The sequence below is a fragment of the Nicotiana sylvestris genome, chromosome 4, assembly GCF_000393655.2.
Source record: "Nicotiana sylvestris chromosome 4, ASM39365v2, whole genome shotgun sequence".
NCBI classification, from domain to species: domain Eukaryota; kingdom Viridiplantae; phylum Streptophyta; class Magnoliopsida; order Solanales; family Solanaceae; genus Nicotiana; species Nicotiana sylvestris.
Window position 1 is genome coordinate 39,578,243 of NC_091060.1, and position 26,068 is coordinate 39,604,310.

Below are 26,068 nucleotides of genomic sequence, written 5' to 3' on the forward strand. Positions count from 1 at the left end.
CATGTGCAAGTGACATATTCTGGCCAATCAAATGCGGCCATGTCACACTTCAATTTGATTGGTCGGAAAAAGTTTGTTCTTATCATAACTCTTCCTTTCCACAACTATAAATAGAGGTCTTCATAACTCAAAAAAGAGACCAGAAGTTATAACAAGAAGCAAGAGAGAGCTCGTGGATCAAACACTGCAAAATTCTCTACAAGTTTCAAGCTTCAAGCAATCAAATTCAAGCTCAAGAACGAAGAGCAAATCAAGTTCAAGCTCAAGAACGAAGAACAAATTAAAGTCAAGTTCAAGCAATCAACCTTAAGCTCAAGCTCAAGCTCAAGCTCAAGAACAAGATCATCATTTGTGGCAACTAACATTGATTCAAGATCAAGCTCAAAGGCCTTTGAATTTATTTACTATTGAAAAGAAGAATCAGAGGATTCATAGAGATTGTAACACTCAAATATTCAAAATAAAATACTACGATTGTTGCGATATTTTCGGTCTTGATTTTATTTCCTTGACGCAAATTTATTGTTAACAAGAGTGCCAAAATAAAAAATGGTGCCAAGTTGGATGAGTTATATATGTATTTGGCCTAAGTAATAATTGATACTATACCTTTTGAGGGATGGGATTTCTCCAGTAATTTTTCCTCCAGTATTTCTCAATGGTACTGTAGGATATTACCATGTGTCACTAGAAGTGGCAAACAGGCGGGTCGGGTCGGGTCGGATATGGTTCGGATAAAAAACGGGTAATGAAAAAATAGATCAATTATCCGACCCGACTCATATTTAATACGAATAAAAAATGGATTAACCGGCGGATAATATGGGTTACCCATATTATCCATGGCTTCTTGTATATAATCACTTTTGGGGGAATTCTTAGTTTCCCTAACTTGAGGAATCCCAATTTGAGGCTTTGCAAATGTAAACGTTAGACCAATTGGTTATCCATTGGTTACTCATTGGTTATCCATTTTCTAAATGGATAATATGATTTTTATCAATATTTAACTCATTTTTAAAAAGTTCATTATCCAACCAGTTTTTAGTGGATAATATGAGTGGTTAACTGTTTTCTTTGAACTATTTTGCCACCCGTATGTATCACTAAAACTTTTAACTTCTAGTGACAATATAGTACGTAATAACTTCTAGTCCTGTAAAATTTGCCTCTGCTCCAACCTCCGTTCCAACGCGAAACAAATAAATTTAAAAGGCTAAATATAGAAAAAGACCTTATACCCTATTTTTGGTCCCCAAAATAGAGATTTTTCCATTTCGAGGACAACTTACTCCAACCATTCCCTCATTTTTTTCCCAAACTTTTTTATATTCTTCTCTCTCTTCTATATTATATTATTATCTTTCATTTCAATTTCATTTTTTAATTTCCAGTAAACAAATTCCATCTTTTATTTTTATTAATTTGTAATTTCCAAAATTAAAACAATTCCATAAAATTTTAAATAATATAATTTGTAAGCAATTATTATAGATTAACTAATAATTCAAATAAAAGTGAAATCATTGCGATACAAGATTAATTAAATACATATTACATAAGGATAAAATTTATTCGAAATACTAGATAAATATTCAACTTCAACCTCTAGTATTCTCTCATAAATGATCTATTAATGCATTACGAAGTGCAAAATGAGCATCTTTATCCTTAATTCTTCTATGTCGAAATAAAAATTCTTGAAATCGTTGATTTTCATCTTCTGTCATTTCTACATAAAAATAATAAATGCACGAAAATTAATTTATCAAAATTATACACCAAAATTAAGATATAATATTAATATTATAAAGACATTACATAAATATAATTAGGTATATATAAAGAGATAAATTAAAAGAATAAATAATAAAATAATAATAAATAGTAATGAGGGAGATTAATAGTGTATCCCATATTGAGGGAAAATTATTTATCCCCATTTTGGGACAAATGGGGGAGGATGGAGTTAAATTGCCCTAAATATTTCCCCCATTGGGAGATGGGGTTGGAGATGTCTAATCAATGATTCCTATAAATCATGGCTATACTAGTCTCTGTGCCTTCTTTTTTCTCATTTCTCAGTTCCTTTAGTTAGTCAATGCCTTATTTGCCTCTCTCGCTCCCCAAAGTAATTCAATCTTCAACCTTTTTGTCTAAGAAGGCCTAATAACTAAGGTGAGAATTCTCTTATCAATGAAATTCATATTCCTTTTTATTCCAATTTTCTTTTGAAAATCAACTTATGAAGCCCTTCTTTTACTGTATGTATAATACGTGGAATTTTTTTTCTCTTTTCAATAGTAATTGCTATATCCCTATCTTCCACAACTGTTTGATGTTTAGGGTTCGACGGATTGATAATCTGGTACGGAGTTAGAAGGAAAGCTACGAGTTTGGTCAAACTCAATTGGTAAATATTGAGAAATTCATTAAATTAAATGTATATAAATATTAAATTCAAATCCCATTTACTAATATCCTATATGGAGTACTATCCTAAAATTTAAATTGTGGCTTCGCGCGTCTGAACTACTATTGGGCCCTCAATCTCTGTTCAAGATGTGTCACAGAGGTGTTGACAGGAAACAATATGTATCCCTCACAAATTAAGTGTTTATCGGAAAATATGAACGTTTGGAAAAATGATTTTCTTGCTGTTTCTTTCCTTTTTTTGTTTAAATAATCACCATTTCCGATAAGCTTCTTCTTCTTATTCCAGATTCAAACAGCCTTCTTTGACCATCTAGATTCAAACTCTTCTCAAATTCATTCTTTTCATCCTCCTTCCTCCAGATTCAAACCCATTTTTTTACCTTCCTCAAACGTTCTTTTACTGTGAAAATATTGGAATCTTGACATGGGATATGCCATTTTAGCCCCATTTTATTAAGATTAAAAAGTTTAATCTGATTAGTACATTTAAATATTAAGATATTGCATCTAGATCTGAACATTATATTTATTTAAAAACTACTTTCTCTTTTCCAATTTATGTGGTGGTGTTTGGTTAAGCACGAAATTTATAAAGAAGGAAGACTTTTGAAATTTGTGGTACTAAACAATCTATAGAAGTTTGTATAGCTATAAATCATTTCATTAAAATAAATGGAAAGTTTAAAATTAAATTATTTTTAAATAAAAAGTATACATTCTTGGACAAACCTAAAAGGAAAGTATGACACGTAAATTTATACTGGAGTAATAAGTATAGAATTCAAAAAAATTACTCACAAATATTATATCCACAAAATAATAGAGAAAACACTAACTTGCATAATGTTGTCTAAATTATTTCTTTGATGGGCCACACTCTTAAAAGCTAGCGGTGGTGGTCAGTGATAATAGTTGGCTGGTTGCTGGTGGTTAACAATGTTTGTATGGAGTAGGTTGATAGTAGTTCTGTGGTGCTAGCCAATGGTGGTTATGTGATGGTAGGCCAAACATGATAGATATGGGTGGTGACCAGTCGTGGTGGTGGTTGTATGGAGTAGGTTGGCGCTGGTAGTTGTGTAGTGGTAGCCAGTGGTGGTTCTGTGATAGTAGTCCATACGTGATGGATGTGGTCGCTGGTGATGGAAGTGGTTGGTAATGATGGATGTGGTGTGGCAGAAGCTAGTGGTAGCGGCAGTCAATTGGGGCTAAGTTGCTCGAACACGGGGTGCAGGTGACTGACACGGACGCGAGTCTAGAGGATGAATCCTCCGAGATGTAAATTCTAAGATTCAAGGATACCAGATCCTAGTACGGATACAGGTGTAGAGATCCGGCTAAAAATAATTTGAAAAATAAAAATATAAAAATATCTCTAAATTATGAAATTTTGTGGAATACTTACCTATAACTTGTGAAGTGTGGATTTCTTTTTATTCTCAAGTTGTAGGCATGATTTCTTGATTTTCTTCCATTCTCGAATTCTCCTACAAGTTAACTTTTTTATAGTTATCTTTCATTTATAATTAAATTTTATTTTTATAATTTAGATTAGATCTCCAATTATTATTATAAAAATCAGACTTAGTGTGTCTTAAGCTTTCATTACAAAATGTACAATATTATTAAATATAATAATATCTAAATAAAGCCAAAGGTCCTGCATTTTCCCAAATTGTCGAACGCTCCGTCTTCCTTATTCTCAATTGACGCTATTTGTTGCTCTTTCTGCTCGATCAAGATAGGAAGCAGAAAGTAAATGATTGATTTCCTAGATAAGAATATGCCATTTTCTTCTAATTTACCTTAGTTTTGGTTCTGATTTCGGGAATCAAATTGTATCCCGTCTCGAATTTTTCTATCTGTCGTGGTCAAAGCACCCAAAATCGTTTGACCAGATCTGGTATGGATCTCATACCCACACCCACATTATTGTTGTGTAGACACGGGTGCAGCACCTAAACTGTCGTGTCAGAGCAACTTAGAATGGTGTTGATTAGTGGTGAAGATGAAGCAGTGTGGTGGTTATGCATTGGAGGTTGGTGGTAGAGACGATTTTGTTGTGGTGACAAGTGGTAAAACTGGTCGGTATGCTGGTGTGTGGAAGCTGATGGTGGAGATAGTTGGTGGTTGTATTTAGTGGTACTGTCGGTGGTCGAGGTGGCTGCTAGTGTTGGGATCGAAATAACATGATGCGTGCGGAATCTAACAATACAAAGCTTAATGGACGATGAATTAGACAAAAAAATATATATGAAAAAAGCATGCTATATTAAATGATTTGGTCGAGTGACCTACATAATTCACTAATATTAATAGAAAAAAACTAATGAGAAAATAAATTCTCCCCTAAACAGAACTTTTTGAAAGACTACATTGTGGATATCATTATTGATGATATTCCAACTTCTCTATCCACAGACTGCATAAATGGGCAGCCCATTGTATTTTGTGTCAACCAATTTTATATCTTTTACTATTTCATTAACAAATTGGTGATGCAGCCTTGATTCAACATGCTAACTTTCCGTTGCGATTGAATAGATTGATTTAGAAATCCAAATATTTTATCGTATTTTCTGCAGAATAAATTTCAATTGATAATTTGATTTCTTGCGAAGTATTCAGACAAAGACACACCACATCCCCACCCACATCTTTGCAAGTTGGTAGACTTTTTGGGTAATGGATTACTCAACTTCTGAAGCTAACTCTCCTTCTTTCCTTTGGATTTCCAGTTGAGAATCAATCTTGAAAACAAAAGAAATTGCAGAAAGAATATGTCATCTGTTCCTACTGATATTCGTGATTCTGTACTTGCTCTCCAAGGGATTGAAAATGAGCATGACTTGATAGCTTCCCAAAAGGATCGGATAAAGGCCATTAAAACAGAACTATGGTTTCTGAAAACATTTCTTGACTGGAAGGGAAAGCAGAATCGGAAGAAGCTTATGGCCCTGCAAAAACATGTCAAACCATTGATGAAAAGTGTTGGAGATGATCTGCGTGACCTCTTTAAGAGCATATGGTGTAGAAAAGACGAGCCTGATCAACTTGACACCATCACCACTGATGTGCTAAAAAAGATTCGGCTTTCCAAGCCAGATATTAGAGTTTATTATTCTTATCCAGAAATTCCAGGTGCTAGTTCTCTGACCCACGAACTTGTAGTGGAATTCATAAACAATGTTGTACGGAATCTTAGGGATCTGCTGATTGCTCGACTTGGGGAGCTGCTTGCTATGCCTGATGATTCAGATAACATATATTTTCAAGTCAAGGATCAAATGAAAGTGTTAGTAAAGGAGTTGACAGTACTCAAGAAGTTTGTTTGTTTTCTGGGAACAATATATAGCCCAGAACTCGAAAGCTGCTGGAAAGCTTTCCTCTCTCATGCTGAAGTTGTGGCAACCAATGCTGCAACTGTTTGCTTCTTCTATTTGCCTGATTCCGACGAGGACAAATCTGTGGCTCTTAGAATTGCTAATTCGCTTATTGATTGCTGCAGAAAAGGATTGAGCCTATTGAGCCACAGATTCGCAACATCTACGCTGATGTCAAGATTATCAGGCAGTCCTCCCATGTCCTCTACAACACTTTTAACTTTGGATAAGGACCAAACTGAAACCCTTCCGGATCAGCTTAAGTCATCGAGAATTATTCTCAATGAGTTGTCATTGATTAACAGCATTCAGGATGAGATGAGGAACCGTTTCTTCACACGGCTTGAGAATGTGGCTGTTGATGCTGGACTTGTCATTTATTCATTGTATGACAGCAGCAAAGACAAGGAACATCAGAAGCAAGAACTGATTGTTTTAGCTGATACAGTTCAGCTTGTCAAGACACAAGTTAACCGTGATATCCGGGAGTGGGTACAATCCCATTTGCCTAAAAATGATTCATTAGGCTCTATCAATTTCCTTATGGAGAGCTTAAAGGGACTCATTTGTTGCCCTGCTGATTCACTTACTTCGGTGAAGAACCAACTCGAACTGGTCCATGAGGAGCTTGAATTTCTCCAACCTTTACTCAAGGGTGCAGCAGAACCAAGCAATAATAAGTATGATGAAATTCAAGATATAGCTGCAAGAGTCATTGATAATGCACATGAGTTAGAGGATACAATAGATTCTTTGAAAGTTAGAGATATTCCTCTTTCGTATTTTAAAATATGGCTCTCGGTGATGACAGAAGAGATTAAGATTGTTAAGACAGAGTTGCCTAAGTCCGAGAAGAAGGAAATAACAATTGTTTCCCCTGCTACCAATGACGAAGAACCTGTGGGCTTCTTGGATGTGAAGGAAACCATAAGAGGCCAACTAGTTGGAGGACCACACCAGCTAGAAGTTATCTCCATAGTTGGTATGCCTGAATTAGGAAAAACGACCTTGGCCAGAAGTTTTATGAATGATCAGTCAATTGTCTCCCATTTCAATTTCCAAGGTGAGTGTCGTGTTTCTCAGGTATACACGCGTAAAGACTTGCTACTTTCCATCTTGAGTGATGCTACTCATGAGCCTATTGATCTAAGTAAAGAAGGTGAAAGTGAATTAGCTGCTAGACTAAAACAAACATTAATGAGAAGAAGATATCTTCTTATTATTGACAATGTGTGGGAGAAAGATGCATGGGATGATCTAAGATTATGCTTTCCTGATGATGATAACGGCAGTAGAATCATTCTGACCACCAGACTGTGGGAAGTTGCTCTTTACGCCAAACGTTCCACTGATCCCCATGATCTACGTTTGTTTAATAATGACGAAAGTTGGTCCTTATTACAAAGAAAGGTGTTTGGGGAAGAAAAGTGCCCTGAAGAGCTAAAGCAAGTTGGGCAAGAAATAGCAAAAAAGTGTAAAGGGCTACCTCTTTCGGTTGTTTTAGTGGCTGGTCTCCTCTCAAGGATGGATAAGGAAGAAAAATGTTGGAAGCAATTGGAAGTAAGTTTAGGTGCACAAATCCAGGGTGGCACAAAGGATTTAGTACAACTAAGTTACTACAATTTACCTTATAAACTGAAATCATGCCTTTTATATTTCAGAGTATTTTTAGAGGATAGCGAAATTTTAGTCTCAAAACTAACAAGGTTATGGATTGCCGAGGATTTCATTGAAGATGATGACGACAAGGATTTGGAGGACATTGCAGAAGATTACTTCGAGGATCTTATCAGAAGAAACTTGGTCATTGTTACTAAGAAGAGATCCATTGGAAAGATCAAGGCATGTCGTGTACATGACCTAGTGCTCGACTTCTGTAAGGAGAAGGCTGTGGAAGAAAACTTCCTTTTGTGGCTAAAAAGGTATTTAACTCTCTATTGTTCTCTAATTATTTGGTTAAATGCAGACTTTTGCACTTGCTTCTTATCCTACTTAATTTTCCAATTTTCAGAGATTATGATGATGATCCTCCACGCTTTTACTCTAAAAAGGCTAAGCAACAAGGCTTATCATCTAACTCTGATCGGGATAGGATAGCTAGGTGGAGCGCATCATGCTCTTATGCTCGGTCGATTTTATTCAGGGAGGTCGGTGAGAATAGATTTTCTGTCATGAAAAATGCATCAGACGTATTTGGTAGCTTCAAGTTTCTTAGGGTATTGGATTTGGAGTTTGTTATTGTGCATTCTTTCCCTACAGAACTTAGAAATCTAAGGTACTTTGCTGTTCGAACTGCTAAGAATTCTATCCCATCATCTATAAACAATCTTCGGAATCTAGAAAACATTTCAAGTCAAAGGAATGAAGGAAGCAGGTGTCACTGCCAGAAACTTTCTGGAAGTTGGATCAGTTGAGACATGTACACATTGATATAGCTATGTTTGAAAATGCAATGAAATTCCTTGACAAGGGCCCCTCAAAATTGGAAAATTTGGCAACACTTTCCTCGCCATATTTTTCAAGTGCAGAAGATATGGAGAGGATAGTGAGCAAAACACCCAATCTTCAAAAGTTAAGATGTATATTTGACAAATCATGGGGTCGCGGAAAGAACGGAAGTCGATTCCCAGTCTTAGACTCTTTAACACAACTTGAAACACTAAAGGTGCTCTTCTTCAGTATTCCGAAAATGATTCCGAGTGGATTAAACTTCCCATTGAGTCTTAAGAAGTTGTCATTGTGCAATTTTCCTCTGGAACTTGCTGGAATTTTGACCATTGCACAACTTCCCACCCTTTATGTACTTAAACTGCAACAAGTTGATTTTGAAAGGAATGAATGGGAAGTGAGAGATGATGAGTTCCCTCAGCTCAAATTCTTGAAACTTGAAAATCTCAATCTCTCGAAATGGAGAGCATCTGATGAAGCCTTTTCTCGCCTGGAGCGGTTGGTTTTGCATAGATGTTCATATCTTCGCGAAATCCCTTCTCGATTTGGCGACATGGATTATTTACAACACATTGAGGTAAAGTCATGCAACCAATCTGCTGTCGACTCAGCCATGGAAATCAGAGAAACACAAGTTGAAATGTTGCAGAGATGTGGTTTCAAAGTTTTTATCCAGCAGTAGACTGGATAAAGACTTATACAACACACTACCCTCCCCGGACCCCACTTATGGGATTACACTGGGTTTTTTGTTGTTGTTGTTGTTGTATCCAGCAATAGAATAATGAATGTGTCTGCAAGCTTGCAACCTTCGATTCGTTTCCAGTCCGACTCACAGGTACAATCTTAAGCTAATGATGCTATTTTTTTCACCCATGATATAACTTCCGTTGGTTCACTAGCTCAAATATAATTTAGCTTAGTACCTTAGTTGTCTGTCTTTGAAAATTTTTGAAGTAAAATTTCTTTATATATTTAGTAAAATGTTTGTCTTAATGGTCCGAAGTGTGCCCCAGAAATGAATTGATTTAGCATCTTGAAGCAATAAATTATTGCTGATGATGGCAATAAGGATGATCTCTTTTGATATTGATCGATTTCGATAGACATTATCTTTTTATATATTTTTTTTGAATGACTTTATCTGTTGGTTAAATAAATATTTGGTGCTGCTGCAGCAAATATTGGATTGTTGTGAGGTGCCAGTTCCTGCTATTGGTCGTTGGACCGATGATTGGTGTTGTAGCATTTCTGCTTTGTTGTACTGTTTTGTACTCCGTTTGAACATCTATCCCCTGTTGGCATTATGTAGTCTTATGGATTTTCTCAAATTGATGGTTTCTATTTCATTTTAATGCTTGTATTAATATGATTTTGATTTGTATCTCATGGTATGTCATGACTTCTTTGTACACAAAATATGGTGTTCTTTCCTGTGTAACGTTTTGGATCGCTACGGAGTTATTGATTTGACTTGAATCTCAAGGTATTTTTATTAATATATTTATTTGTTGGGTTTAAATATAAAGGCACTTCCTCTAACTCGTAAAGAGTTGAGAAGAAGGTAAGGCTCACGCCGTCGTCGCTTTGTTTGGCTTCGGCTTCGAATGTCAAATGATCTGTTTGATTGATTTTCTTGGACCAACAAATGTAACTTTATTTTGTTAATATAGATTTTTATTAATAGTTGCGATTCTTCGTTTTAATTCAACTTGTCATTTCGAGTTCACTGTATTCGAAGTACCGCTATACCAGTGATGTTAATCTATTCTATTTTCAAAGGAAATAATCTCAAATCTCGGGTATTAGGAGGGGTAAGAATAAAAGTTTTTGTCAAGGGGTCATTACTATCCTTTGTTTTTCTGCGGACGAGACTGTTTTCTTGCGATGGATAATTTCGTTGATGGATTGAAAGTGGTTTTTTGGCCTTTTTTTTTCCGTTTGTTATGACTATTTCAGCAACCATGGAGGTGGTGTTGGGGTGCAGCCATGGGGGAGGAAATGAAGATGAAAAGTTGAAAAGAAACTGTTAATTTGGGTGTAGTTAAATAATTTTTTTTTCTTGATTTATGACACATGTCACGTACTGATTGGCACGTGTGTTGTACTCTTTTGAAGGTCAAATGTCGAAAGGTGTGTGTTAGACACACTCTAGAAATGTTATGTGCAAAGGGTTGTCCGTGGAGGAAAGATGTGTCACATGGATTTGGTCTCAAGGTTAGAAGATAAACTATGTATTCTGACTTTACTTTGTGTATTTCTTAATTCGTTTGCAAACTTAACGTAGGAAAATTACCTAAAAGTTCTATCCCCTTCACCTATTTTATAAATGAGCAAATTAAATGACTATTTTTATTGGTGTTCTACAATCAAATATCATTAATTCTATTTAATCATGTTAGCTTGGTCTTCCATACCTTAATGAGATAAAAAAATCAAACTCTTTGACAAAGATCTTACTATCAGAATATGAAGCACATCACCCTAAGAAAAGAAAAGAAGATATAAGAGTGAGAAGCTAACGTCTGGATTTTTTCGAGTTAATGACTCACATGATCGCTCAACTTTGAGTAATTGATCATCAAAGTCATATAATTTTTCTTTTGTCTTTTAAAAATTACTCAACATTTATTTCTGGATTTTTGTACTTTCCGATTTAATTTAGTGACATGGCAAAAATTAATTTTAAGAAAATATCATTAAACATTAATTTAAATCCTGAACAATTTTAAAACTCAACCCATCTGTTTATGAGTCGACTTTAACAGTTTTTTTTTGTCACAATTATAGTTCTTCAACTGTGCAAGTGCAAAGTGATGTGTGTGATCAAGTGCAAGGTGCTGAGGGTGTTGAAGATGAACTGAGACAGGCTTTTCAAGAAGAGAGATTATAGAAAAAAAGAGTCATGCAGTCAAACCTTTTTATAACCGCCTCGTTTGTTCCGAATATTTTTGGATGTTATAACGAAGTGCTGTTATAGAGAACATATATTATAACATAACATGAAAATGGGTTACGGAAAAATTTAGCTTTTATAGTAAAGTATTGTTATATAGGGATACTGTTATAGAAAGATGTGACTGTAGTTTGTGACGCATTAATAAAAATGTCTAGGTAATGTTAAGGAACCGTCATGGTATGGAAACTACATCCAGTTTTTGCACTTAGACAACGTCAGTCCATCATGCTCGCACTAAGTCTTGGTTTTTGGTAAACTAATCAGACTTCATTTAGATTCTATCATGCATAATTGTAGATAGGTGCTACAGATATTATGATTTATGACGACAATGATGAAATTATTATTGAGTGATAGTAATTAATTTGAAACACAAAATCTAATCAAGTACGATTCTTGAGAGAATGTTGGTGATCAATTCCAAGAGCTGCTTAATTATGTCTCAGATATGGGGACACATTAACGCCAATTTTGCCGACACGTTACATACAATTACTGGAAACTAAAGATAATCTACATCTTTGATTTAACCAAGATTAATTACTTGGAAATTTGTGATGTGACAAATTACTAGCTTATTCCGCATAAAGCTACTCTTGTTTAGAGCTTCACTTAAAACTTCAAGTTTGTTTTAATTTAAACACAACTTTCAAATGTTTAATTTCGTTTATGTGCTACTATTTGGGTTAATTCATACAGTACCATTTTTTCAGTACTTAGCAACCCCAGTATGATAAACTTCGAGCCCGTTTCTGTGGCAAAAGAAGAGTTTAAACATTACTTGGTTGCTTCTTTTGTTTTTCACATAAAATAATACCTCCAAAAATTGTAGTATTAAAAAACGGGTATTAGTGCATGAATTATTTTAATGCAGAATGAAATGTGAAATAAGAAAATAGTTGTTTGACTCAAAAGATATTTGAACCTTTTTGAATAAATTAATTAAGGAAAATGAATGGGTAAATCTTAGTCAACCATAATAAACTCCAAATCAATAAACTAATTGGAAAAATAATACATAAGATGAGATAGAGGTAACCAATCTTATTGAACTTTCCGGTGTGGCTCCCATTAATCAATGGAGGAGACCATTTTACATATTTTCTTGGAGAACGCTTCGCTCTTCTTTTCATTATGAAGATTACAGAAGAGAGAACTAGAGAGAGAGAGAGAAGTGAAAAACCGCACCCCTTACCGAAGGTTTCCCCCCACTATATATAGTCATGGGACCTTTGCTATGTACTTGGTCTGACGCTCTTTCACACTATGTCTGCCTTGGTCGTCCCCTGAACGTTGTTTCTTCTGACTCGACGGGTATCGTGAGTGCGGGATATGGAATAGACTATGTCGTCTTTCGCTGCCTTGCCGCTTGGACGGGATGTTGGTCAGCTTGACCGCAACGACGGTCAGATTTCGACCAATACAGTTAGTCCCTCCGTCTGTCGGGGTCGTCCCCTGTCGGGCCGGGCAGACGGATCATGATTACTACAAATTCGAGAGAAATCTAACAACTTATCCCTTGGTTATGCTCCTTAGGTTTTAAGTGAGATGATGGCGCTCTTTCGATATCCTTGGACCGTTGCGGCTGTTTCGGAACTGAAATGTCATTGGGATTGAAACGTTGTTTCGTGGTTGCCGCCATTATGACACACGTTCCTAGGGAATCAAAATGTTTTGTGCCCTATCAAATTCGATTGGCGACTCTTGGGTTTCGTACTTGGGGGATTTATGTCTCTTATAAATAGAAGGAACACATCATTCGATTGACACACTTCCTTGCCCATTGCTTGAAAGAATTTTGCGAATATACTTTCTTCCTTATACTCCAAATTTTCACTCACCCCCAGTTAACTGAAAACTTTCATCCTTACTTTCCATTGTCTTTTTACTACACCAAATTGACACAATGGTGTCACACCTCCTTTTTACCTACACCCCCGGAAGGGTGTATATTAGGAGTTTTTCCAATTAAAGGACAATCGAAACAGGATTTATTGTTAAAAGATTCAGAGTCGCCACTTGGGAGATTTATGGTGTCCCAAGTCACCAGTTGAATCCCGAATCGAGGAAAAGTCTGGCTCTGTTTAACAGTCCACAAACCAAAAATTCGAGTAAGAATTCTGTTAACCCGGGAGAAGGTGTTAGACATTCCCGAGTTCCGTGGTTCTAGCACGGTCGCTCAACTGTTATATTTGGCTTAACTATCTGATTTTAGAAACACGTTTTAACCTATGATGCCATTTTTAAAAAAAAACTTCTAACCATTTTTAATTAATTTTTAAAGAAGATTGAACGTCGAATAAAACGTGCCTTTGGATCGCGCCACAAGAAATGCACCCGCAATCCTAAACACATTTTTGGTCAACGTTTAAAGATTTTGATTTGGGTCACATGAAATGCACACCCGAGTTTAGGAAGGTAATGTTATTAAAATAGCGCGCCTACAGCAACCACGCGTTTTAACTTTGCGAGGGCCATGGAAAATTTGCTAAATGGCGCGCCTCGGATTCTAAAGATTTAAAAGAAATAATTAAATGAGGGTCACACATTTGTCATTTTTATTTGGCACGACGCATCTCGATTTATTCTAATAAAGAGGTTTCTAAATTAAATTACGAGGGCCATACTTTATTCAATTGTTTATTATGGCACACCTCTAGTCTATTTTGAAAAGAAAACCAATTAATTAACTACGAAGAATTGAGGAACTTCTACTCATTTAAATAAAATCTCAAATCTACTAACTAAATAGCAAACCTCGAATTAAAGGGGGCAGACTATTTGAAGGAAATAGTTTGGGCCTAACCACGACGTCTAGATGAAATGAAGGGGGCAAGCCAAGACCTGATGAGGTCCTATAGCTCCAATTCCGATGGTCTCATGGCCTGGGGCCCAAACAATAGCCCAATTCTTTGAGAACATTCAGGCTAAGGCAGGCGGGATTCAAGGTCGAACCCCCAGGCACGCAAATGACATACAAAATCGAGGTTGTTGGCACAAACCCAACAAGGCTCTCAGCAACAAACAAAACACTGGCCAATCCCGCTTGAATCAATCTCCAATTAATTTCAATGGACAACTCCAGAATTTCAAATCAATTTGAAACCTTCTGTTCAGGGCATATTATAGACGAACGAAGCCCAATAAAATCATCCCAGCAAACAAATACGAATCTGAACATGTAACGCAAACTAATCATGCTTAAAATCACATTACAAATAAATCAGTACCTAGTTTGACCCCTAATGTCATCATACCAAACCATTTTTTCAATTGATTGTAGACTAAACAATGACTTTAAAATGACCAACGATTTATTCAATAAGCAGAATACTACATGATTCAGAGTGTTCGACACTTGCCAAACCAACAGCTTATTACTCAAATAGTGACTTTTTTTTTTTTATAAAAAACAAACAAATGCCCAAATAGACTTTAGAAGGAAATGAGCCAACAAAATTATAATGTGACCAAACTTGAATATGAGAACCAAATCTGACTCTAAACTTAAACTTAAATCAAAAGAGGAAAGTTCAAACTAACTTAGACCCGTGCTACAAGAGATTAACATTCTACCCTGTCCAACAAGCATAGGTTCAGCTAATTCACAAATCAAACTTGCCAAATTATGACACTGATCCACCTTACAAGTTAGATTCAAATCAGGAATATAAATGAGCAAATAAACATGTAAAGGAAGCATAAACTATTTACAGCAGCTACATGATCTTAAAGAACAAAAGGTTGAATTTCAACAAGCAATATTTGTCATTAGACTTCCATGATGGACTTCATATTTGCATCTCACATGTCATTCATGATGTGGGAAATACCTGTTACAGCAAAGAGGAACAAAGGACTTTGAGAATGATTCTAAAGCCAAACCAAATCAGTGAGTACAACAACAAGATCAGCAGTAAGATTCAATCAAACAGCCTCCAAAATTCAACCAATTTCACTCTTTAAGTAATTTTTCACCAGGTAAAAGAGGAGTTCTTCAGAAATTGAAAATCTTCAAAAACTGTAGAAGAAAAGCAATGGAACAGTAGTTTTTTCAGCCATTTTGATTTCCAGAATTTTTCTCCCTTTTCTCTTGAATGGCAAGCCTTGATGCCTTTATAGGCAAGGCATTAGGGCAGCCCCCTAAGAATCAGTTTTGTACCTGAACCCTTTTTGAGATTTCATTTTAACTTAGGTATCCCTATTTAGTTTTCAGAATTTCAAAACAACCCCCAATCCCACTTCCTGGAAGCTTCTCAATCTGTTATACTAAAGATTGCCCAAACCAATTTCCTAAACTACCCTTTTTAGCTTCTGTTTTTTACCCCTACATGCCAGACAGTAACCGGGTCCAATTGACCCAAATTAATGGGTCTGAATAGACCCAAACCAATTCCCTCTTGGGCCTTCTGATTTTCAGAACCCAATCTGGACATAAAAAGTTCAAAACTCTCAAGTGCTAACTTACAGGGTCTTAGAGACTCGGGGAATTTGGGTCTAGAAGGAACAAAGGTCAACATTAATCTGAAACTAGTCATGCAGACACGGATGAATAGAAAAAAAAAGAAGAGATAGAAGAAGATGAGAAGTGATTAATAAGAAATAAAAACTAACCACATAATATGAAGAAAAATACCTAAAAGTGGCCATGGACAGACTTGAAAAAAAACCTTGACGGATTCTTCGATTTCTTGACTAGAATAGACCCTAATCGTGTGTTTTCATGAAGAAATACACGGATAATGTCTATTACGATCTTAAATCTTCAAACGGGCCCGTTGATTTGGACTTTGGAATTTAGGGTTCGTCCTTTTAATGTTAAATTCGAGGAGATTCAGGGGTATTTAAAACAAACGGAGTGGGGGTTTTGAGATGAGGGGAGTGAGGGGGTCATGGGTGTAATTCTGGTGGGGATCGGAGGAGGCGCCTCCACCCTAAGGCGGTGGGAAATGGTGGCGGCTCTAGGGTTCTAAGGAGTGTTCTGAGAGAGAGAGTGTATGAGAGAGACGAGAGACGGGGGGGGGGGGGGAATATTTCAGACATTTTTATGTTAAATCCCCATCCACTTCCCACCTGTTAGATCAGATAATATAGACGGCCCGGATCGAGAATGACCAAACGAGGTCGTTTGGCTTAGTGGGGGGAAAGGACCGGGTCATGGCGTGGGTGTTGGGCTGGGGTCTGGCCGGGTTTTGGTGGGTATTTAATTGGGCTAGGATAAAATCAATTAATCTGTCCCAAATCTGAGTTCTTTCTTCATTCCTTTCTCTCTTTTTTTCTATTTCAAATCAATTTTTCCAAAATTCCTTTTCTTCTTCTTTTTTTTTTCTTTTCAAAAATTACACAAAAATCTAAGTTAAATCCTAAAACCTAATTAACCTATTAAAAACACTAATTAAACCTAAATAATAATTATCACCATTAATTAAGAAAGCAAATTAAAAGAAAACTACTCAAAAATCAAAATTAAAATTAAAAGTGCAAATTAACTATTTTTTTGTGATTTCCAATTCTTATAAAACAACTAATTTACCACTTAATTCAAAAAAAAATAAATTAAATCCTAACATGCAAATGCAACATTTTTGTATTTTTCATTCATTAAATAAAATAAACATGCACAGAGAATATGCAAACAATTGACAGAAAATGCCGCGAAAGTAAACAATGGAAAAAAGTTATTTTGTTTTGAATTTATGGGAGTAATTCATATAGGAAAAAAATCACGTGCTCACAGCTGCCCCTCTTTGCCCGGAAACACGAAGAGTTTTCGTGCAAAGATAAAGTGAGCGGATACGAGCAATTTTTGCCCGTTTGAATACTTCGTGGGAAGCATTTTTTGAAAGATTTGACCGCATCCTGCTTCCGAGGTTGCCTACATATCCTTGGCTGTAAAGGAATCAGGTCAATGTAGTTCGGGAAGTTTCGGTAGCTGGGACTACCAGGAAGCTGTGATTTCACTGTTGTTGTTGTTGTTGCTGCTACTGCTTACTGTATCCCCTTATTATACCGTGATAAAATAAAAAGAAGCTAGACTAGACTATGATCTATGCATTATAAAATCCTATCTATATCTTCAAACTTGCTCATGTGGTTCTTGTTGCCTTGTTGACTTGTATTCTCCCAGTGGGATCCCTTTGTTGCCGCCTTGAATTGTAATCTGAGATGTTTTTCCTTTTCTCCAGGTGGCTGCCTGACTGCTGAACTTGAATGTATTCCCTGCTCTCCAGGCAGGCTCCTGACTGCTAGACTTGAAATGTATTCCCTGCTCTCCAGGCGGGCTCCTAACTGCTAACTTGAAATGTATTCTCTACTCTCCAGGCGGGCTCCTGGCTGCTGACTCGAAATGTATTCCCTGCTCTCCAAGCGGACTCCTGACTTCAACAAAATAGACGAAAACAAAGGAAATTTTTCTGCCCCAGTTTTGGTATCTGGGAACATATGTAAGTGTAAAACGAATCACATTACCAAATATCAATAAGAACTTGAAAACTAAAACTTGAATTGTACTCTCTTGTTCTCCAGGCGGGCTCCTGACTGCTGAACTTGAATGTATTCCCTGCTCTCCAGGTGGGCTCCTGACTGCTGGACTTGAATTTTCTGCCCCTGTTTTAATCAAAGAAAAATTTTGTCAGTTTAAAATGTGGTGGTTAGTTGATGGCATTCTTTGCTGGAGATCTTTCCGCTGCATTGTTTTGTTTTGACTAGCTTCCCCGAACTGGCCCTGAACTGTTTGACTTTCCGACTGACTTTCAAAACCCTATGACCCTGAATGACCCGAGTGTTCTATACCTGAACCATTGTTTCACACCTCTGACCCCTTTAACGGAACCTCTGCATCTCCCATGAAATTACCAAATTGTTTTGCCGATGAAACTCTTGCTGGCACTTTATCCCACTTTACATCATGCTATCTTTGGTGTGCTCTGGCCGCACTGTGCTTTGCCATCTTGAAGCTGGTAGTGAGCTTTGAAATTCCATTTTATTTGCTTAAACATAACTGACATTTGGAACATCTTAGAGGAATAAACCCAAAAGAAATGAAATGCAATGACTTTCAGAGTTAAGGATAAGAAAACCCAAAACTGGAAGACTATCTGAAGAGGAAAAAGAAAAGACACTTATCTGAGTGGAGCAGCTGGTACCAATGACCATGACATGCATTTCAGATTAATCATCCCGATCTGTCCGACCAATCAACTTTCAGTTGCCATACTTTGTTGCCCGGAATTTCCACAACCTGATTTCTTCACCCAAATCCTGACCTTGTTCATCCTGCAGTGCCTTGAAAAGTTTTCACCAGCAGACCTCTCTCATTCGTTCATCTCTCAACTCACTTTCGCCTTACGGTGCCCGTGAGGGTTTTCACCAATAAGACTCTCATTTTTGATTTCTCTCAGCTCTCGTCGCCTTATAGTGCCCGTGAGGGTTTTCACCAATAAAACTCTCTCATTTTTATTTTTCTCAGCTCTCATCGCCTTACGGTGCCCGCGAGGGTTTTCACCAATAAGACTCTCTCATTTTTGATTTCTTTTTCCTATTTGGACCAGAGTGTTTCCCCTGACACGAATCACCTCTACCTGCTTGACTTGACATATCTCGAAGACTGATCGGAAGGTCTTTCTTTGGACCGTAATGTGACTTTTAGATGGGTTTAGGGTATAAAAAGCTCAAAACAATTTGGTTGGGTTCAAAATTACAACCTTCGGAATCAGATTTCTGATAACAACCACAACTTCTACCCCAGTTTCTTGTTTGGGGACTTTTGGATTTTTACTTTGATGAGACCGAACCGTGAGGCTGCCTATGTATCCTTAAAGGAATCAGGTCGAATGTAGTTCATGTCATAGAAATTACTTTGTTGTTGTAATTTTTCTTTTTCTCTTTCTTTGCTCTCTCTTTTGCTTTCTTTTTCCCTTTTGTTGTTTTTCTTCCTCTCTTTTTTCTTTTCATTCTTTTCTTTCTCTTTTCATTCTTTCTTTCTCTTTTCATTCTTTTCTTTCTCTTTTCTTTTCTTTCTATTTTTCTCTCCTTCCTTTACTTATCTTTTACGCTTGTGTTTCTAATATTTGTTACTGATTCCGAAAGTGGGGTATGAAAGAAAACAAATAAGGCCCAAAAGGGGTGACAAGGGATAAACTGTTTAGATAGCAGAACAAAATGCCTTCGTCATTTCAATATTCGAGACATGCCAAATACAAACAAGTACAATCAAAGAAAGAAATCATACATAGTATCTCTTGACTGCATCAGAATTGATAGCCATTTCTATACATTTGCCTTCTATATCTGTCAAATATAATGCACCATTGGACAACACTCTAGTTACAACAAACGGCCCCTGCCAATTTAGGGCAAATTTTCCTTTTGCTTCAACCTGATGAGGAAGAATGCGTTTCAATACTAATTGACCCACTTCAAACTTCCGTGGAAGCACCTTCTTATTATATGCTTTTGTCATTCTCTGTTGATACAACTGGCCATAACACACTGCTGCCAGTCTCTTCTCATCGATCAAACTCAATTGTTCCAAGCAGGTTTTGACCCACTCCTCATCATCGATCTCAGCCTCCGCGACAATTCGAAGGGATGAAATTTCCACTTCTACGGGTATCGCTGCTTCGGTGCCATATACCAACAAATAAGGAATCTCCCCTACTGAAGTACGGACAGTAGTGCGATAACCCAGCAATGCAAATGACAACTTTTCATGCCACTGCCAAAAACCTTCCACCATTTTTCGAAGTATCTTCTTTATATTCTTGTTGGCTGCCTCAACTGCTCCGTTTGCCTTAGGGCGGTACGGGGTAGAGTTGCGATGTGTAATTTTGAACTGCTGACATACCTCTTTCATCAGATGACTATTGAGATTCACCCCATTGTCTGTAATGATCACCTTTGGTATCCCAAACCGGCAAATGATATTTGAATGCACAAAATAAACCACCGCCTTCTTGGTTACAGACTTGAATGTTTTAGCCTCTACCCACTTGGTGAAATAATCAATGGCCACCAGAATAAACTTGTGCCCGTTGGACGCTGCTGGCTCGATTAGTCCAATGACATTCATGCCCCATGCAACAAAAGGCCACGGTGCAGACATCGTGTGTTATTCATATGGTGGAGAATGAATCAAATCCCCATGCACTTGGCACTGATGACATTTACGCACGAAACTGATACAATCTCGCTCCATAGTGAGCCAATAATAACCTGCCCGGAGAATCTTCTTTGCCAGCACATACCCACTCATGTGCGGTCCACAGACTCCAGAATGTACTTCAGTAATAATAGTTGTGGCCTGCCTAGCATCTATGCTTCTCAGCAATCCAAGATCTAGAGTTCTTTTGTACAACACTCCTCCATTGAAGAAAAATCCGCTTGCCAACCGTTGAATTGTTCTCTTTTGATCACCTATGGCTTGTACGGGATACACTCCCATCCTGATGTACTACTTGATGTCGTGAAACCAAGGCTCCCCATCGAGCTCTTCTTCCACCATATTACAATAAGCATGCTGATCGTGGACTTGAATATGCAAAGGGTCCACATAAGCCTTATATGGGTGATGTAACATTGACGCCAGAGTAGCCAAAGCATCAATGACCTCATTATGAATCCGTGGAATATGCCTGAACTCTATTGATTGGAATCGCTGACAAAGATCATGTAAACACTGTCGATATGGTATGAGTTTTAAATCCCGTGTTTCCTACTCTCCCTAAATCTGGTGCACCAGCAGGTCCGAGTCACCCAAGACCAAGACTTCTTGGATACCCATGTCCACAGCCATCCTTAAACCCAAAATGTATGCCTTATACTCAGCCATGTTATTAGTACAGTAGAACCGAAGCTGAGCCGTAACAGGGTAGTGATGCCTGTTTCAGAAATAAGTACCGCTCCTATCCCAACGCCTTTCATGTTTGCAGCCCCATCAAAGAAAAGTTTCCATCCTGACTTTTCAATCTGTTCCGATTCATCAATGTGAATTACCTCTTCATCAGGGAAGTAAGTCTTTAAAGGCTTATATTCTTCATCTACAGGATTCTCAGCCAAATGGTCGGCCAATGCTTGTGCTTTCATTGCAGTCCTAGTCACATAGATGATGTCAAATTCTGTGAGCAAGATTTGCCACTTTGCGAGCCTCACTGTGGGCATAAGCTTCGAAAGATATACTTTAACGGATCCAAATGAGAGATGAGGTAAGTAGTGTAAGATGACAAATAATGCTTTAACTTCTGTGCTACCTAAGTGAGGGCGCAACACGTCCTCTCAAGATGAGTGTACTTAACCTCGTAAATTGTGAACTTTTTGCTGAGATAATAAATGGCTGACTCCTTCCTGCCGGTAATGTCATGCTGGCCCAACACACAACCAAATGAATTGTCTAGGACCGTCAAATACAGAATCAAAGGTCTCCCTAGTTCTGGCGGGACCAACACAGGTGGGTTTGACAAGTATCCCTTTATCTTATCAAATGCTTCCTGACATTCATCTGTCCATTTGACTGCAACATCTTTCTTTAACAATTTGAAGATAGGCTCACAAGTTGTCATGAGCTGAGCAATAAACCGGCTGATGTAATTCAATCTCCCCAATAGACTCATCACCCCAGTCTTGTTCTTTGGGGGTGGCAACTCCTGGATAGCTTTGATCTTTGATGGGTCTAATTCAATACCTTGGTGGCTGACTATGAATCCCAACAACTTTCCAGACGGAACACCGAACGCGCATTTTGCAGGATTAAGCTTGAGATTGTACCTGCGAAACCTTTGGAAGAACTTTCTCAGGTCTCTGACATGGTCAGACTGCTTTCTAGACTTTACAATCACATCATCCACATAAACCTCGATCTCCTTGTGTATCATGTCATGGAATATGGTCATCATTGCCCTCATGTAGGCTGCCCCAGCATTTTTCAAACCAAATGGCATGACCCGATAGCAGTACGTTCCCTATGGCGTGATGAAAGCTGTCTTTTCTGCATCTTCTTCATCCATTAAGATCTGGTGGTAGCCCGCATAACAATCCACAAAAGAACCAATCTCATGTTCGGCACAATTATCGATCAATATATGGATGTTCGGCAGTGGGAAGTTATCCTTGGGACTCGCCTTGTTGAGGTCTCGATAATCACTACACACCCTAGTCTTGCCATCCTTCTTCGGCACATGCACAATATTGGCTAACCAGGCAGGATACCGGGTAACCCGAATGACTTTGGCCTCAAACTGTTTGGTGACCTCTTCCTTAATCTTCACACTCATATCAGTTTTAAATTTCGTTAGCTTCTGCTTGACAGGAGGGAATGCCGGGTCAGTGGGCAATTTATGAACCACCAAGTCAGTGCTTAGACCCGGCATGTCGTCATAGGGCCATGCAAAAATATCTTTGAATTCAAACAATGCTTCAATTATCTCCTCTCTGAGTTGTGGTTCAAGATGGACACTTATTTTAATTTCCCGGACATTATCTTGGTCCCCTAGATTGATCGCTTCTATATCACTTAGGTTAGGCTTGGGTTTTTCTTCAAAATGGTTTAATTCTTTACTAATCTCTTCAAAGGCTTCATCCTCATCATATTCTGATTCAACATCACATTCTATTTCTTGAATTACTATTTCAAAATTAGATTGGCTTTTAAGACTGGGCCGGAGATTCCGCATGCATGTCATATCATTGAAGCCAGCATAAAAAGAACTGTACAAGGAAGAAAGGAAAACAAAAATAAAACTATCAGGAAGAGAGGAAAAGAGAAATTGCATTTCATTGAAATTAAAGATAACAGGGTTTATACATCCAAACGGACGGAACATAGAATCTGAATTACAACCCTGGAATATTCCAGATAAATTGAAAGAAAATCAAATCAAACTACCAAAACTCCCTCCTGGTGGGGAGAGGAGTAGCTTCCCAATTGTTAATCTTTGCACTGGGCCCAACAAATTGCACATCCGCCTTGCTAAAACCCTCTCCAGCTTCCAACACGTTCATCGGCGAATATCCTCTCGAACTTTTCCATCAAATCTCCATCCATATCAACCACCGAACTGGGAACTGTCGTCACTGGGCGCTTTCTGGTACCAGGCCTGAAAAATGATCTGGAAAGATGCAGGACTGGCTTTGGAAGGGCCCATGCTCTCTGTTTCATTTTTCTGGCTCTTCTCACATCTGCGACTGTGGGCTTGAACCCCAGACCAAATGTATCCAAGTTTTTAGGAAGAGAAACCGGCTGTACGATACCTTGCAGAGATGCACCCAAACCCTTGCCCGGTACAAAACCATTTTTCAACATTTCAACGGCTACCCTGACTGATGCAGCAGCTACTCTTGGGGTCGGCACGCATTTCCCTTCAGGAATTTTCTTTACCGATACCGTGTCAAAAACTTGATAAACCCATGGCCCCTTGTTGTCTTCAAACTCTATGAACGGAACAATGGCATCACTGGGAACACACAAATTATCTTCGCCATGCACAACAATTTCCTGTCTATCCCATTCAAAATTAACCATTTGATGCAGAGTGGACGGGACCGCTTTGGCAGCATGAATCCAGGGTCGACCTAACAATAGATTGTAAGAAACAGCCACATCGAGCACTTGGAATTCCATAGTAAATTCAACTGGCCCTATTGTAAGCTCGAGCGCTATGTCCCCGACTGAATCTTTCCCTTCACCATCGAATCCCCGAATGCAGATACTGTTCTTGTAAATTCTTTCATCATCCACCTTCAGCTTGTTTAGAGTGGAAAGAGGGCAAATATTTGCACTGGAACCATTATCAACCAGTACCTGAGTAACCACAAAATCTTCACATTTCACCGTCATATAGAGGGCTCTATTGTGCTCAGTACCCTCCACCGGCAACTCATAATCAGAAAAAGTGACTCTGTTTACCTCAAATATCTTGTTAGATATCTTTTCCAAGTGGTTTACTGAGATTTTGTCAGGAACGTGGGCTTCGTTCAAGATCTTCATCAAATCCCGACGGTGCTGGTCTGAATGGATCAATAATGATAAGAGCGAGATCTGAGCTAGTGTCTTCCTTAACTGCTCCACAATGGAATAGTCCTGTACTTTCATTTTTCTCAGAAATTCTTCTACTTCTTCCTCGGTCACAACTTTCTTCACCAACACTGGGTTATCTTTTGAGGTCTTAGCTTTTCTCAACTCTTCGGGGGCAAAGCATCTCCCCGATCGAGTCAAACCATGGGTCTCACACACTTCTTCTTTAACATCTTTCCCCTTGTAAGTCACTGTCACTCGTTCATAATTCCATGGGACTGCCTTACTGTTGACTATGGGTAATTGAGTTACCGGTTTGATAATGACAGGATCTGTGCGGGCACCCTTCACAATTTCCATAGGCTTGTTCGTCACTCCTGGCATAACCATTTTTGCTCTTTCATGTTTTCCTGCAATGTCACTTGAGGACCTCTTCTTGACCTCCACAGATGGTTCATTATTTGCCCCGTTCAACTTGATCACAGACTTCTCACTTGCTCACTTTTCACACGGCTTGGCTTCACTAGCCCGAATCATCAGGACGGTTTGCGAAGGCTTCTTAGGCTCCCCTCCCTTATGCACAATCTCAATCATATTTGTCTCATGATGGACCGACAACGGGTTCTGGTTGATGTTGGGTGCCTCCGGGGCTTGGACCTCAATCCGATTAGTATCAATGAGCTCTTGAATAACTGTTTTCAATTTCTAGCATTTCTCTGTGTCATGACCCGGGGTCCCTGAACAATACTCACAATTCACCGAGCGGTCAAGATTTCTGGGAGGGGGATTTGGCAGTTTAGCCTCGATCAGATTCAACATACCCAACTGTCTCAATCTGTGGAATAGGCTAGTATATAATTCTCCCAAAGGAGTGAAAATCTTCTGTTTCTGCAACCTCTCATTCTTAAAGACTTGATTTGGCCGAAAACCTATTTCAGGGAGATTTTTGTAGGCTCTTGGGGGTAGATAGGCATTTTGTGGAGCTAAGTATGGACTTTGTGAAACTGGCGCATGCCATTGTGCGTGAGCGGGAGGTTGGGTATAGGTTTGTGTGTGATGGACGGAAAAATGGGGATCGGACGGTGGGTAATAGTATGGTGGTGGGATATATGGAATGTGGGGGTAAGTTTGATGATAGGGTTGAGGCTGGTTGTAGTAACGTGAAGGGCCCCTAGACCCGACCCAAGCTCCCGACTCTATTGTCGCAACATCCTCTTTTTTCTTCTTCCCGAGTACACCTCCAATACCGTTTTGAATGGCCTGGATGGTCACTTTGATTGCTGAATAACTCATGATCTTGTTGGACTTGAGTCCTTCCTCAACCATGCCTCCCATTTTTACAACCTCATTAAAGGACTTGCCCACTACTGACACCAAATAACCAAAATAAGTGGGCTCCAAAGCCTGAAAGAAATAATCAACCATCTCACTTTCTTTCATCGGTGGGTCAACCCTCGCTACTTGCTCTCTCCAACGGAATCCATATTCTCTAAAACTCTCACCGGGCTTCTTCTCGATCTTTGTCAATGACAGACGGTCTGGGATAATTTCAAGATTATACTGAAAATGACAGGTGAAGGCTTGGGCCAAATCGTCCCATGTGTACCACCTGCTGTGATCTTGTCTGGTATACCATTCTAACGCCGATCCACTCAGACTTTGGCTGAAATATGCTATCAACAACACATCTCTTCCGCCTGCTCCTCTCATATTGCTACAGAATCCTCTTAATTGTGCTACTAGGTCACCATGCCCATCGTATAGATCGAACTTGGGCATTTTGAACCATGCGGGTAACTGAACATCTGGGAACAGACATAAGTCCTTGTAGGCCACACT

General features: G+C 38.3%; 2 protein-coding genes across 5 annotated transcripts; both read left to right on the top strand.

The window, feature by feature from the left end:
- The first annotated feature begins 1,982 nt into the window (after positions 1–1,982).
- LOC104232921 (putative late blight resistance protein homolog R1B-16) lies at positions 1,983–11,412 on the top strand. 4 transcript variants are annotated; one of them, XM_009786199.2, is made up of 5 exons: positions 1,984–2,178; positions 5,172–7,738; positions 7,828–9,102; positions 10,383–10,481; positions 11,055–11,412. In XM_009786199.2, exons 2-3 carry the CDS (start codon positions 5,214–5,216, stop codon positions 8,228–8,230), a joined length of 2,928 nt encoding a protein of 975 aa, XP_009784501.1. In that variant the 5' UTR covers positions 1,984–2,178; positions 5,172–5,213; the 3' UTR covers positions 8,231–9,102; positions 10,383–10,481; positions 11,055–11,412. The 4 variants fall into 4 exon arrangements, with proteins under 4 accessions (XP_009784504.1, XP_009784501.1, XP_070028001.1 ...); XM_070171900.1 differs by lacking the exons at positions 10,383–10,481; positions 11,055–11,412 and adding an exon at positions 10,224–10,371; XM_009786200.2 differs by lacking the exons at positions 10,383–10,481; positions 11,055–11,412 and adding an exon at positions 9,443–9,769.
- LOC138889452 (putative late blight resistance protein homolog R1B-13) lies at positions 8,254–8,946 on the top strand. Its single transcript, XM_070172762.1, has one exon. It carries the CDS (start codon positions 8,254–8,256, stop codon positions 8,944–8,946), a length of 693 nt encoding a protein of 230 aa, XP_070028863.1.
- Positions 11,413–26,068: the final 14,656 nt, after the last annotated feature.